The 16,211-nt window shown below is 34.7% G+C and overlaps 1 protein-coding gene across 21 annotated transcripts in view; it reads left to right on the plus strand.

Moving 5' to 3' along the window:
- The window catches only part of EPB41L2 (erythrocyte membrane protein band 4.1 like 2), a 281,401-nt gene that overhangs the window by 218,262 nt on the left and 46,928 nt on the right, over positions 1-16,211 (plus strand). For 11 of the 21 annotated variants that reach the window (XM_031964270.1, XM_031964269.1, XM_031964273.1 and 8 more), the window contains exons 11-12: positions 4,320-4,492; positions 13,167-13,333. In XM_031964270.1, the coding sequence (XP_031820130.1) occupies positions 4,320-4,492; positions 13,167-13,333 (340 nt within the window). Of the gene's footprint in view, positions 1-4,319; positions 4,493-13,166; positions 13,334-14,629; positions 15,272-16,211 lie in introns of all 21 variants that reach the window. The other 10 variants (XM_031964261.1, XM_031964262.1, XM_031964266.1 and 7 more) reach the window with 1 other exon arrangement.

Here is a 16,211-nt window from a genome sequence, read left to right on the forward strand (position 1 = left end):
AAATGGGGTATGGAATTTATATAATAACAGCTCAAAGTTGAGAATTCAGTGGCTAGAAAGAAATGTGACGGAGGAGTATGCTAACCATTGAAGATTATATTCAGGCAGATTATTAGTTGCTAACTGTATGGCACTCTAGGTAGACCCCTATTTTATTTGATATAAAGAGATACTGTCTATATATATATATATATATATGTCATTTAATATATATATATATATATATATATATATATATTTCCAATAATGCAGATTACAGCCCATCTATGCTGTTTTGTCTTCTTCAGCTCTTGTCTATACTCTTAGAAGTTTTCTTTCTATCAAGGGCTTTCTTGTTCTTTTGACATTGTACATGGATGGATGCTGTTGTTGCTCTTAGTGCATCATAAGTTATCATTTCTTTTTTATAACTTTGTCATAAATCTCCAGAAGAGACATGCAAAAGAGAAAATCAGGACCTCTTTTGCCCTCAATGAACTAATTATCAGTGTGGGAGAAAAATGTAGGATGCTACTTTTCCTCAATTTTCCCCTCATTGAAATATGAGTTCTTTAGTCTTTTTAATTCTATCCCATAGAATAGGAAGATTCAAATTAAATCTTTAAATAAATATATATCTTTTTTGAATTAAAATTTTAATAAATTTAATGTAAATAATAGGTCTAATTTACTTTTTTTGGTCCCATTTACCTTTTTTGGATCATAAATGTGTATGCTGTTTCTTTGAGTTCTGTTTTTATTAATAATTGTTCTTCATGTTACAATTAAATACACTAATAAATTAGTAATCGTTGTCAAACCACTTTTCCTTAAAATAATCCCATGACAGTAGTATAAATATTACCACTAAAAAATGTTTCATGAATGAAGATAAATATGGACTGTTTTATGTTGACTGAGTCTGTTGAAAGTTGGTTAATATAAATTTTTGCATACCAATACAAAGAAACAGGTGATCACATGTAACGTAAGAAGAATCATCCAAATAGGAAATTGCCAGATAGTCTGCTTACTTTCCCCTAGGGAAGCCCTCATAGGATCAGTCTCTTGGTTACCCTTAGGTCCCCAACCATGGGGTCTAGTATGATTTTACATTCTTATCCATGCTTCTACTTCTTGAGTGTAAATCAACCAGATACCATGTTCTGTGCTTCGTATACTTTAAAATGCTACATAGACGCTATGGTTATTATTGTTATCATTATTACAAAATTAGAAGCCCAATATAGTAGCAATCACTCAAACTTGGTTTAGGGAGATATTCAAAAATGTAATTCAGTTTGTTCTAGTAACTGGCTTGATTTTGATATTTTGTTATTCTAGAGATTTTTTGACATTACATAGGATGAGCATGCTGAGTGTGTGGAAGGTTGCCAAGGGTAGCTTGGCATGTTGGAATATTCAATATTTTATTGGCTGGAGGCACTTTTTCATCATTGATGAAAAAGGCCCTAAAAGGCTTCTAAAATAAAATGGAAATGGTGCTAAAATCCTAATAAAGCTGGGTAGGATCCTATCATATAGACTACTTCTGAGAGGTAGGGTGACCCTGGACAAATCATTTTATTTTTCTGAGGTTAAGTTTTCCCATCTGTAAAAGGTAAATAAGAACGCCTGCCCACACACTGTTGTAAAGATCAAATGAGATAATGTAAGCAAATTATTTTATAACTGTAAAATGCCAATAACATGTTAATGATAGTTGAGAGATGAAGGAAAATGACTTGCTGCATTCTTTACATTGTTTAAAATGGTTGGCTAAACCCATTAGTTGATTGAGAAATTCAAGACCTGCTTTCAGGCAAATTTTGAATTTCACAGTTAATCCCTTTGGCTTGTTCTTGACCAGATTGTCATATCTGGTATTTACTAGTGCTTTCATGTTTGAGAAGTATACCTTAAGGTCACTCTGCTAATGTCAGATTTGAACCCATATATTCCTGAGTTTAGGTTCTGTATCCTGTCCCATTAAATCATGTTATCACAATGTGTTGTGATGCAGGAACAATGTTATCACAATGTGTTGTGATACAGGAACAACAATGAAGGATTTTGAATTTATATTCTAGCATTCCTGGTATAGATTGGCGAGATCACACAATTCTCATCTGCAGTAACCTAAAAGTTTTGGTTCCTTTTCCCATTTAAAATTGCATCAGTCTACATTGTTTCATATTCCACAGTGTTGACTTTATCATTCATTTTGTGAACCCACGGCTTAAGTGATGGAATTATTTTGGCAAGCTAAAATGTTAGTCATCTGTGCTGGTCTACTTTCATTCTGTTCTTTTTTCATGGGAAAGAATGATTCAGTGGAATAGTTCCAGTGAATTGGCTGGTCTTTTTGTAGAAGTATCTCTAAACTTCATGAATAAAAACTAAAAAGAAATTACTTGGTGATGTTATAGTTAAGAGCAAAGATTCAATCATTAGGATATAAAACCATAAACATATAAGACCAGTGTGACTATATCAGCCTTAGATATTTTTCACAATTCAAAGGAAAAAGGAAATAATGTTGATTTTTTTAAAATTGATTTTGTTAGAAGCAGATGGTACAATGGACAGAGTTCTGGGCTGGAATTAGAAAGATCAATGGAATATGGCCTCAGACACTATCATTTTTTCTTAATAATATTCAAATTTTTGCCCCCCATTCTCTCCACTTTCCCTCTTCCCGAGACAGCAAGTAATCTGGTATAGGTTAAACATGTGCAATTCTTCTAAACATATTTCCATATTCATCATACTATACAAGAAAAATCCGGTCAAAAGGGAAAAAAAAAACCATGAGAAAGAAAAAAAAAATACAAGCAAACAAACAACAACAAAAAGGTGAAAATACTATGCTGTGATCCACATTCAGTGTCCATAGTTCTCTCTTTGGATGAAGATGGCAGTTTCCATTACAGGTCTATGGGAATTGCCTTGGATTACCTATTGTTAAAAAGAGACAAGTCTATCACAGTTGATCATCAAATAATTTTGTCATTACTGTGTGCAATATTCTCTTGGTCCTGCTCACTTCACTTAGCATCAATTCATGTAAGTCAGATACCATCTTGTGGAACCCTGGACAGTGACCAGAACAGTCTGCCTCAGTTTCTTCAACTGTAAAATGGAGATGATAACGTTTAATTGGGATCAATGAGATAATATTTGTAAAATGATTAACCTAGTATTTGGCACATAGACTTTTAATAAAGACTTTTTATCTTCCTTTCTTACTGTTTTACTTCTATATGAGGGAAATGAGATGAGGGAACTGGGAATATTTGTTTTTTTATTTAGAGCTTTAGAGCACAATATTTGTGATTCTTTGTTTTTGTTTTTTTTTTTTTTTCAAAGAGTAATGTTTTTTTTTTTTTTTTAATAGCCTTTAATTTACAGGATATATACATGGGTAACTTTACAGCATTAACAATTGCCAAACCTCTTGTTCCAATTTTTCACCTCTTACCCCCCCCCCCCCCTCCCCCAAAAGGCAGGATGGCCAGTAGATGTTAAATATATTAAAATATAACTTAGATACACAATAAGTATACATGACCAAAACATTATTTTGCTGTACAAAAAGAATCAGACTCTGAATTATTGTACAATTAGCTTGTGAAGGAAATCAAAGATGCAGGTGTGCATAAATATAGGGACTGGGAATTCAATGTAATGGTTTTTAGTCATCTCCCAGAGTTCTTTTTCTGGATATAGCTAGTTCAGTTCATTACTGCTCCATTAGAAATGATTTGGTTGATCTCGTTGCTGAGGATGGCCTGGTCCATCAGGACTGGTCATCATCTAGTATTGTTGTTGAAGTATATAATGATCTCCTGGTCCTGCTCATTTCACTTAGCATCAGTTCGTGTAAGTCTCTCCAGGCCTTTCTGAAATCATCCTGTTGGTCATTTCTTACAGAACAGTAATATTCCATAATTTTCATATACCACAATTTATTCAGCCATTCTCCAACTGATGGGCATCTACTCAGTTTCCAGTTTCTAGCCACTACAAAAAGGGCTGCCACAAACATTCGTGCACATACAGGTCCCTTTCCCTTCTTTATAATCTCTTTGGGATATAATCCCAGTAGTAACACTGCTGGATCAAAGGGTATGCACAGTTTGATAACTTTTTGAGCATAGTTCCAAACTACTCTCCAAAATGGTTGGATTTGTTCAGATTCTTTGTTTTCAAAATTAAGTAACCATACTCTCTTTAAGAAGTTAGATGCTTATTCAAGAATTAAACCTTTAAATTTAACAAAGTTTTCTTCTGAATTATAGCTGCAAATTCTAAATTTATTTTATTTTTGTCCTGTATAGGCTTGTGTCACCAGAACAGCCACCAAAGGCTAAGTTCCTCACTTTGGGGTCTAAGTTCCGATATAGTGGCCGTACTCAAGCACAGACCCGACAGGCAAGCACTCTCATAGACAGACCAGCTCCATATTTTGAGCGTACCTCTAGCAAACGGGTGTCAAGAAGTCTTGATGGAGGTAAGAAAATAAGCAATTATAGAGAAGGAATTCTTGTCATTTTTTTCTATCATGACACCTCTGGCAATCTATTTAGCTCTGGAACTCTGTTCCTGAATAATGTTTTTAAAATGCATATAATAAGATATATAAGATTATCAAGGAAACCAGTTATATTGAAATGTAGTTAGCAACTTTTTTAGTTCACAGACCCTAGGTTAAGAACCTTTCTTCTGATAAGTATGTTAAACTCCATTATTTAAATAAAGGATTGGTTTTATGGTATATTATATATAGGTTACCACGTTGTAAGGAATTAGAAAATTATGAAATACATTAATGGCTCAAATGTTCATATATAATTGAGTATTTCTCATATTTCAATGACATATGATTTTTTTCTTTCTAGGGAGAATTATTGCTAGTCATCATTCAGTCTCTTTGTAATACAAATATGAAATTAATGCTAATAACTATTTCTAGTTGAGAAGAACTCTTCAGTAACCTAGAATTTACTCTTATTATTTTGGTTGCAAAATATTTTTCTTCTATGAGACTTCAGTAAATATATAAATAGTGGTACAATTTTAATTTTAGGCTTCCATATATATAACATTTTTCTGATAATTTAAAAGAAATTGACATGTTTGTAGTATGTACAACATATGCAACATATAAAGTCACAAACCTAATTGTACTATATATAGCTTATTCAGTAGTTTCACACCAAAATTTTGATGGATCAAAAAAGATATATGGATGACAATATAATTCTTGCTTTATATTTCTAGTCAAAAAAGTGCAGATACTTTAATGGCAGTTTTAGCTCTCTCTCTCTAGATCCATAATCAAATCAAGACTGCTGTTTGTATTGGATGGACTATATAATTCTGTTTCCCTATGGCTCTGCTCATCATATCCCAGAATATTCTTCCTTGTCCTCCCACATCTCCAGTGTGAAATGTCTCTGTATTAGAAACCAAGTTTCTCAAAAGTGAGGCTGACTCTGCTTTTCTTTTTCTAGCCCCTCCTCTGAGTGCCTGGAAAAAAAAAGCAAACCCTTGATTTTTTTTGTCCATTTATTTATCTATGTGGCTTCCCTACCCCCTCTCACTTTATCCTTTATCCTCTTCATTTTCTTTTCTCTTTTTCTTTTTCTTTTCTTCTCTTTTCTTGTGTCATATAGAAATAGGTTAGTATTATCTCTTCTATGCCTGAATAAGATGTGATCTATATAGATGATTTATTACCCAAAGAAACACAAGTTCCAAATATAGTTTCTTTTTTCTTTTTTTTTTCTTTGTTTATTTTAACACACATTGCTTTATGAATCATGTTGGAAGAGAAAAATCAGAACAAAAGGGAAAAACCATGGGAGAGAGAAAAAAGAAGTGAACATAGCATATGTTGATTTACATCCTGTCTCCAGTTCTTTTTCTGGATGTAGATGGCATTTTCTTTCCAAAGTCCATTGGAATTGTTTTGAATCAGTGAATCACTGAGAAGGACCAAGTTTTTTTTATACTTGATTATCACACATTCTTGCTGTTACTGTGTGCAATGTATTCCTGGTTCTGTTTGTTTTACTCAGCATCAAGTTCATGTAAATCTTTCCAGACCGTTCTAAAATCAACTTGTTCATCATTTTTTATAGAACAGTAATATTCCATTGCCTTCATATACCACAACTTACTCAGCCATTCCTGAATTGATGGATATCTACTCATTTTCCAATAATTTGCTACCTCAAAAAGAGCTGCTACAAACATTTTTTATCTATGTCCTTTTCCCTCCTTTATGATTTCCTTTAGATACAAACCTAGTAATGCCCCTTCTGGGTCAAAGGGTATGCACAGTTTTATAGCCTGTTGTGCACAGTTCCAGATTGCTCTCCAGAATAGTTGGATCAATTCACATTTCCACCAATACTGCATTAGTGTTCCAGTTTTTTCATCCCCCTCAATATTTATGATTATTGTTCCCTGTCAAACTAGCCAATCTGAGAGGTAAGAGTTGGTATCTCAAAGTTATTTTAATTTGCACCAAATATAGTTTCTAATCCATGAGAGAAACAAAAGTAGGATTGCTAGTCTCATTTTATAAAAATAATTGATTGCTGATTCTCACCAGAAGCCAGTTGACTTAGTAGAACTAAATCATTATAAATTTATTGTTTTGTAAAAGCACTTTTTTGATAACCTTTATAAAATATGAATAAAATTAGATTATTCATATTTCTCTAATGCTTTAATGTTTGCTAAGAGCTTTCCTCACCACATCTTGGTGGGGGACAATGCAAATATTATTATTCCCTTTCAAACCAAAACTCTTCAGAGTTTATGTAATTTATCTGATGGTCACATAGTAAGTAAATGTCTGAGATGGGATTTGAAATTGTCTTGAATCCAAAACTCTTAAAAATGCTTTCTCAATATGAAGGGATTTCCTTGCCATATTATATTAGCTCAGTTCTTAAAACATATGATGCATAAGGAGATTTCTTAGATCCTTAGTTGTCACAAAATATTAATAATCATTTTTGAACACCTACTATGTCCCAGATACTTGGTTAAACAATAAAGAATACCAAGTCAAATGAAATAGTCCTCACCCACCATTTTCAGTAGTGTACTGTTCCTAAAGTTCTAGCACAGAAATCATTGTAGAAACTGCCACTTATTTTTAATGAAACCAAAAAGTGTACAAAGATGATCTAGAATAAATGATCACACTCACAAATAGAATACTTTTTCTGTGTGTTTTTATATTTATTCAATAGAGAAGTTGTTAAACAATTCTTTAGTTCATCAGTTAAGATATTCTAGTACCAAAATTTACTAGCTCATATTGCACAAGCCATACAGAACGCCTACAGTATAAGAAATTATATTCTTTGAAATTCTGACTTAAAATGCTATTTATCCTGGAATATTATTTTTCTTCAAGGCTCATTTTAATTTTCCCATTGCCACCAACCAGCTAATTTTATAATAACAACATGCCTCCTATAAAGCACTTCTATTTGCCATATCTTAATTGATCTTTATGTGAACTTGTAAGGCAATTTGGGCAGCTAATGGTACTTATTTCTATTTGATAGAGGGGAGAAACTGAAACTAAATTAAATTAATTAATTTGCCGAAGGTCCCATCTCTAGTTAGTGGTGGAGTTTGGACTAAAATTTTATATATTCTGCCTTCTCATCCAGTGATCTTTTTACATTGCCATGATGATCAATATATCAGACCAGTCTTCTTGAAGCATATGAGGCATTTTAGCTCCTCCTAGGGAAGCCCACCATCTTGTGTGGCCAGTAAACACAGAGGGCCACAGTATATGTGTATCTGAAAACAATGAGTTTGCAGATACAAGCACCAAACATAACACAGTGGTTCATTCTTTTTTGCTCTATGTCTTGCATCAGATGGGGTGTGTTCTCAAAAAGGCTATTGTAGAAAACAAAATAGAAGGCTTTTCATGCAGATGTATGACTAGACATATAGTGAGCAATTTGGAGGTACACTTACCTTTCTTTTTCTTTTCCAAAATAAATTTGAACTGTAGGACTATTTACTATCAAGCACTCCCTACCATCACATTTATCAATATGTGATATGACATAGTACTTTTTTTTTGTTTTTCTTTATTTCAGAAGCATCTCTAATTTCCTCCCCATCGAACATCCTGCTTTTCTCCCCACATGAATTGGGATGACATTTTCTTGTTCTCTTGTCCTAGTTGTGCAATGCTGCCATTTCTTAAGAATTTTTTTTTCTGATTCCCTATTTCAATGGGAAGGAGTTTTCTACTTTTCTGAGGATTGGAGTCTCCCCATTGTGTGACCTGGAGCCAAAACCACCTTAGCTCCTAAGTGACTAGGGAAAAGGGAGTCTCTAATCTTTTCCTAAATCCTTTATATTCAGAAGTCCTGAAGCACCAGCATCCCTCCTTTTCTACTACCATCACCAGCCCAGCAGAAAGGAAACCAGAATCTTTCTTGGATAAGATTTTATTTGCATCCAGACCAACTTGACTTAAAATGAGCTGTCTTTCTAGGGCATTTAAAATTTTTTTTTAGGTTTTTATTTTCAAAATACATGCATAGATAGTTTTCAACATTCACCCTAGCAAAACCTTGTGATTCAAACTTTTTTCTTTTGTGCTCCCACCACCCTCTACCTTAGACAGCAAGTAATCCATTATATGTTATACATGAGCAGTTCTTCTATACATATTTCCAAAATTATCATGCTGCACAAGAAAAATCAGATCAAATGGGGAAAAATGAGAGAAAAAACTAGCAAGCAAACAGCAGCAAAAAGGTGAAAATACTATGTTGTAATCCACATTCAGTCCCCACAGTCCTCTCTCTGGATGTAGATGGCTCTCTCCCTACAAGTCTATTGGAATTGGTCTGAATCATCTCATTGTAGAAAAGAACCACATCCATCAGAATTGATCATCATATAGTGTTGTTGTTGCTGTCTACAATAATCTCTTGGTTCTACTCACTTCACTTAGCATCAGTTCATCTAAGTCTCTCCAGGCTTCTCTGAAATCAGTTTGCTGATCATTTCTTATAGAACAATAATACTACAGCATTCATATACCATTATTTATTCAACCGTTCTCCAACTGATGGCCGTTCATTTAGTTTCCAGTTCCTTTCTAGAGCATTTATTAATCAAAGTTCTATGGTTTCTATGTACCCAGGGAAATTTGATTTCAGAGGCATGTTGATATACTTTGGTATATTTTACCATTTGACTTTAAATATTAAATGATGACAAATATTTGTAACAAAGTTGTAAAACACTGTGTGGCTTATACATTGATTTGGGCCAGTAAGTAAAGATAAGAGGAACCTGAGCTTAAATGAATTGAGGCCAAAGAAAATTCAGCATTGACCCTGATGGTTTCCAAATGTTCTTGTAAACCAAGTAAACATCTTCTTAGAATCTAACAGATTAGGCCCTGGAACCCTATAAATGAAGAAAGAAAAAATGAATTTAGAATAAAAGCTTTATTTTTTAAAAAATAAGAATACAAAGATGATTTAAAATATATTCTGTTAGAAAAATAAATAACATTTTTGACATATTGCATTACCCATTCCCTGACTCATTTTATGGAGGTTCAATCAAATTAAAATTAAATACTTGAAGGCATCCTTGAAGGGAAAAACGAAACTCAAGATATGAGCTTAAATTGAGAGTTAAAGATGGATAAATCACTTCCCACCTCCTCATCCCCATCATTGTCACAGTGATGGTTTTAGTATAGGAGGATGGGATGTGTTTATGGGATGATGTGTTGTTCTCCTATCAGCATTAAATATATCTGTGTGTGTGTGTGTGTGTCTGTCGTCTTTCCCTGTCTCTTTCTTTCTCTGGCACTAGTCACTTACTTTGTGATTTAGAAGTGTAATTGTAGTACAGCTAGAGGCCCAGAAAACATGGTGCATAGGACCCTGATTTGCTTTAAAATAAAAATAGCATAATCTGCAGGGGAAAAAATGCTAACCTGGATTGGCAGAGAGGTTTCCTTATAGGGAGTTCTCAGTATCATTGAAATCACAGATAGAGTCCTTATCCCTATCCCTATGAATATAATTTAAGGAACAATTGGAGATGTTTAGTTCTGCCTATTACAGTGAGCAAATGACATAATATTTTAAGCCTCAGTGGTCTGTACAATAAGAGACATTAGATGTAGATGGCCTCTAAGGTCCCTTTGAATTCTAAATTTATAATCCTAAGAGAAAAAAAATTAGTATGGGCATGATAGGACATTGCTAAATTAGCAAGTGTCCATGTAACAGCAAACAGCTTGGATTTTATGCCAAATAAAGACCAGTTAAGAGACTAGAGATACTTGTCCTGGAGAAAAGGTGACTTAAGGGAGATATGATAGCTGTATTTCAAGTATTTGAAGGACTGTTATCTGGTTTATTCTATTTGACTCCAAAGGGCTGAGTCAATATGAGGGGGGGAGTGTGTGTGTGTGTGTGTGTGTGTGTGTGTGTGTGTGTGTGTGTGTGTGTGTGTATGGAGAGAGAGAAAATGTATACACACACACACACACAGAGTTCAAAGAAAAACAAAAAAAAATAAATAAAAAGTAATCTAACACAGAACCATAAGGAAAAGGAACACTTTTAAATGAATGAACTGGAAGTTTCTTCAAGGTCCTGACCTTCTAGCATGAGTCAAGTGTTTTTTGAGAGTTCAGTGTCTTTATAGACGGCTATGAGCTTGAAGGATAATATCTATTGGAAGTAATGGATTGAAGCAGATTTAGATTTGATTTGAATGAAAGCTTCCTAACCATTAAAGCTGCCCCAAAGTGGAATAGATTGGCTCCGGAATGCCAGCGGGAGTTATTCTTCTCCCCCCACTATGTTGTCATTCAGTCATTTCAATTCTTGTCTGAGACAACATTTTCTTGCCAGAGATGCTGGAATGTTCTTCCATTTCCTTCTTAATCTCATTTTACAGTTGAGGAAACAGAGGTAAACTCAGCAAGTAAATTGCAAATTTAAAAATTAAGTAAATTGCCCAGGGTCACACAGATAGTGTCTGAGGTCATATTTGAATTTAGGAAGATAAGTCTTTCCCATTCCAAGTTCAGAATTCTATCCATTGTACCATTTAGCTGCCCCACTGTAAGGGAAAGCAAATCAAGTTAAGTTTTAGAGAGGATTCTTATTAAAGAGTTTGTTAGATTTTATGATTTCTGTAGTCCTTTTCAACCCAAATTCTATAAACACTTCCTATTAGTTAATTGACCTCATTGTGAACAGAAATCGGAGGGTTTAAACTATCCCCACAAAAATTACTGCAGTTAAATTTATACTAGTCAACTTAATAAGTATTTATTGAACTTTGATACTGAATTTTTCTGACTAAGATGAGAATGTATTGTTGGAGGTTATAGTTAATTTTTTCAGTAATCTTTTGCCATGTGAAGGGGTAAAATACTTAAGGATGACCCACAGAGACAAAGTGTTTGAATAATTAAATAATCATAAATCAACTTTCGTAGTAATAGTTTTGGTTTGTCAGATGAATTCCATTTGAGAGCAGGGAACTCTTTTTTGGTTATGGGTATTGTTTCTAGAATCTTTACCCCCGTTCTGTTTAGAGTATTACCTACAAAATATGTTCTGATCTTTTTTTGTCCTAGATATTCAGCTAGTCCTAGAGCTCCTCCTATTGACTAGTGCTATAATAAAACAAATTAGACCTCCAAGATCTATTTGGATGACTAATGATGTTAATTATAGCATACTTTAAGCTCAACATATGTTTTAATGCTTTGTCTAGAGTAAAATCCATGTATCTTGGCTCCTCAGAATTGTGTGAAGTAGAGTGTGAGTGATTGATTCCATACGAATTTATTGAGCATTTAAATATGTATTAAAATCCCTTACTTCTAGAAGTATGCCTTTTATTGAACTTGGAGAGCAGACACATTATTTACGTGGTAGAATATATATACATATTGCTCTTCCTATAGGAGGAGACCCTTGACCAAAGCCTGGAAGGAAGCTAGGGATTCTGTGAGATGAAGAGGGGAGAATGTTCTAAGTATAGAAACAGATTGTGCCATGAAATGAAGGTGGAAGTTTGAATGGAGTGTGTGAAGAAGAAAGATTGATGAAAGCTATGTCATAAAGAGCTTTTAAATGCCCGGTTTAGGAGTTTGTATTTCCTCCTTGAAGTAGCTGAGAACTGCAGCACCTTTCTGAGCAAAGGAATGACATGTTTCTACCTGTACTTTAGAAGTACTACTTTATGAGCTTTGTGGAGGATGGATTGAAGAAGGGTGAGATTAGGGGTTAAGGTGACCAGGTAGGAGATGATTTAAGAACCTAAGCTAGAGAATGAAAGCTTGATCTAGTTTGATGTCTGTGTGAATCAGTGAATAATTTACAAAAACTTCCCCTATGCCATACACTGTATTAAGTGCTGAGGATACAAAAAGAGGAAAAAGACAGTCAATGAACTTTCAATCTAAAAGGAGAGAGACAACACATAAACAAATATGTTCAAACACACTACATATATAGGATGAACAGGAGGAATGCATTAGAATTAAGACAAATTGGAAAAGGCATTCTTTAGAACAGGGCTTCAGTTTCTACTTGTGTGTCTCTCTTTCTCTGAGAAAATCTTAACATGATCCTGTATGTATAAGTAGAGGTATACAAATCAATATTTATTTGATAATCATAACTTCGCCACCACCCACATTCAGTTATTGCATCCTCATTTGGGGTTGCAATCCATAGTGTAAGAAACTTTGTTCCTCAGCCTCACTTCTTAAACTGTGGGTTGTGTCCTCATATGGGGATGACAAAATCATGATTTGTATCAGTAAATGTTTGATTTGTATACCTGCTCTGCATAAAAATTTCTCATACATCAAGGTCTGAGTGAGAGTGGGAAAAGTTTAAGAGCCCACTGTAGAAGGTGGGGTATTTTTAGTCCAGATTTCAGGGAAACCAAGAGGCAGAAATGAATAAAGTCCATGCCTGTGTGTGTGTGTGTGTGTGTGTGTGTGTGTGTGTGTGTGTGTATTACCCTTATTTCAATTGGTCCTACATGCAGACAGATGTTTACAACTTCCTAAAGTCAAGCCTATGGTATTTTATACATGATATAAAATATAACTCCATGTTCGTCTTCCTTAGCACCTATTGGTGTTGTGGACCAAAAGGAGATCTCTGGCCCTGCTGGTGATGTTTCTGTTTATGGCCCTGGAGTTGCTGGCCAAGGCATATTTCAAGATGGAGATGGCAAAAGGGAGGTCAGAAGCCCAACCAAAACTCCACAGTTACAGTTTACTACTGAAGGAAAGGTATGATCAACTAAAATAATACAGTTTTTAAAATACTTTCTTATGCTGGAGACAAATATGTAATATTTGATATATCAGAAATCTAAGCATTTTGAGTTTACTACATTAATTTCTCTGAGAGAGATATCATTTACAGATATGCCAGAAGATTATAGATTTTTGGGTCTGTTATGATTCTTGACTCTTCAGGTAGCAATGTGTTTTATAAATTCTTACAAGCTTTAGTAATTAGATTTCTTCAGTTATCTTCATATACTTACTATGTAATTTGAGTCCTCTAGTGACAGACACCGTGATGGATTTTTCATCTGCATTGAATGTTGAGTAGATTTCAGAATTTCACAGGGCTAACAGTCATGTGTCTTTTTTCATTTTTCCCTGTGAATTAAGGCTGAAAATGTGATACATTGTTGGGCTTTGCCTCATGTATCATTTTGTATATATGCTTTTGAGTGCTCTCTGAGAAATGTTGTTATGGAGTTTATGAATTAGTTTACTTTAATTTTAAAGAGGGAAATTTTCACTTAGTACTTATATTTACTAGTTGTATTCTCCAAACTTAAATTTTTAACATATAATCCCTGAAACTGAACCTGTGTTTTATGGATGGCAGTTGGATGAACTGAAGAGACTTAAAAGAAATCACTTACTGAAACTAAAATGTTAGAATAGATTGTTTGACTGTACTTTCTAGTAGGGAAAAAATGAATTCCTTGCATTATAATTTCAAAGAATTTGTGATGATCTTGGTTTGTAAATAATTTGGTTTTGAAATATCAACAAACTATGTCAAATAGAACATCATTTTGGTATAGTAGGAGTTAGTACCACCTTCAGAGTTATCCAAAGCAGTCGGTCAGGGAAATTCACCATCAATCAGGTCTCTGAAATGGTCAGTCTCATCTTTTTTTATAGGGATGAATTAATTTGAATTAAATTCGACTTGTTTGTTTTGGAGGGTGAGTTTTAAGGGAATGGAAATTTTAGGACCGTTTCAGGTTTGACAGCCCCACCTGTTTGTTCTTCCTGTGCTATTATAAACGTTGGCTTTTTGACTAATGCTTTGAATCTCTATTGGTAACTATCTGTTGAAAGTAATTAAAGTAAGATTCAATGACTAATTCACAGTCACAAAAAATGGTTGATTTAAACCAACTATTGGGAATAGTCTCCATTCTGCTAGGTAAAAGTTTTCACTAACTATCCATTTCTTTTTTCTCTCCTCCCTCACCCCCACCCCCTATGCATTTCTTCCCCCTTATAAACATACATTTTATTTTATTTAATCATAAATAGTCCATTTCCATATACCCACCATCACCTCCCATCCACTGTGTTTCACCTCGATCTGCAAACCTATTGCCAATCCCTGAAATGGAAGTGCTTTCCGACATTTCAGAGGAAGACCTCTTTGGGGAGGTGGATCAGATCACTTTAGAGAGCTTGGAATTCAATTCTCTAAGTGAAACCTCAGGGCATGGTGATACTGAAGTATCCCCCCTTGATTCTATGTTGGATCTTCCCTTATCCCCAGCTAAACACTGCTGTCCTTCTCCAATCCATGGGAAAACTCTTAAAGGTGCTGACTACCAAGATACTGTGTTTGGTTACTTTTCATTCAATTTCTGCAAATGCTTTCCCACCAACTTCCCTTCACTGCTTGATGAAGATGGGTACCTCACTTTCCCCAGCCTCCCCAAGGTTTGCGTCTCCTTCCTCCCTGCTGACCTGCAGCATTATGTTCCTATCACATCGCCTTCATTTATTCCTTCTTTTCTCCTCATCTTTGGGCTGCTGCTTTCTGCTTTCCAGTCCGTTCCTTTCTCACTCACCTTTTCCCTTCCTCTCGCTCTATCTCTCTGCTACCTGGAGCCTAAGACAACTTCATTAAACACCTCTTATGACAATGACCTGCATGACAAAGCAGAGGAAGAGGAGGTGTGTAGCCCTGTTGTTTAATTGCTTCTACATAGACTGAAATTCATCAGATTGATGAAACCCACTGAATCTTGTTATGCTTCCTGACATCGAATATAAACTTGCTTTTGAACTCTCACAACTTACCTTCAGAAAAGTAGACCTTCATTATTTTCACAAGTAAATATATTCATGCATGAAAAGTAAATGGTAAGAAATATGTTGACTGCTAGCCTATAGGCAAAGCTACCCAGTCTATACAGTAAACCATGTAAAATATTACATGGTTTGCCAGTAAATTTGGGAATGCACCCATAGCCAATCTTGGTAATTAAGGAACAATAACCACAACAACAGACCCTTGCTTTTGCCTGAATGATATAAATTGGCTCTGTTGTTCCTGGAAGTGTTATTAATTCCTCTTAAATAGTCACAACCAATGAATGCTAGGTCTTTACAAAAGAAATTTGGATTATATGAAGGAGCTAAAATATAGATAGATGTTTGTTTAGTAGAATTACTTAGTTTCATTCTCTTCTCCCCAACAACCTCCTCCCTCCTTGATTTTTGAAGCATTTGTCTCCCCATCTTACTTAAGCTAAAAGTATAGCAGCCACTCGTGGGTTTGATCCCACTGTTGATTGTCATAGAAGCTTTAATGTGCTTCATTTATGATCTGGACTGGTTTGCCTAAGGCCCTAAACACTTCTCAGGAGTTCACCATATTGGTGCTAGTTTTGGTGTGAACACCTGCAAAGTTCTTAACTCAAAACTCCTGTGCTCAAGAAATCCACCAAGTTCATTCTCCCCAGTAGCAGGTATTCTCTCTCTCTCTACACAGACACACACACCACCCCCCATTTGTTCTTTTCTGCTACTGTTGGAAACTGTTATCTTTTGGGGCTTTAAAAATAATTGTAGCTATAATATTGCTTCCATTCCTATTCCCCTTTCTTTTGTC

Source organism: Sarcophilus harrisii, chromosome 4 (genome assembly GCF_902635505.1).
Source record: "Sarcophilus harrisii chromosome 4, mSarHar1.11, whole genome shotgun sequence".
In the NCBI taxonomy this organism is placed as follows: domain Eukaryota; kingdom Metazoa; phylum Chordata; class Mammalia; order Dasyuromorphia; family Dasyuridae; genus Sarcophilus; species Sarcophilus harrisii.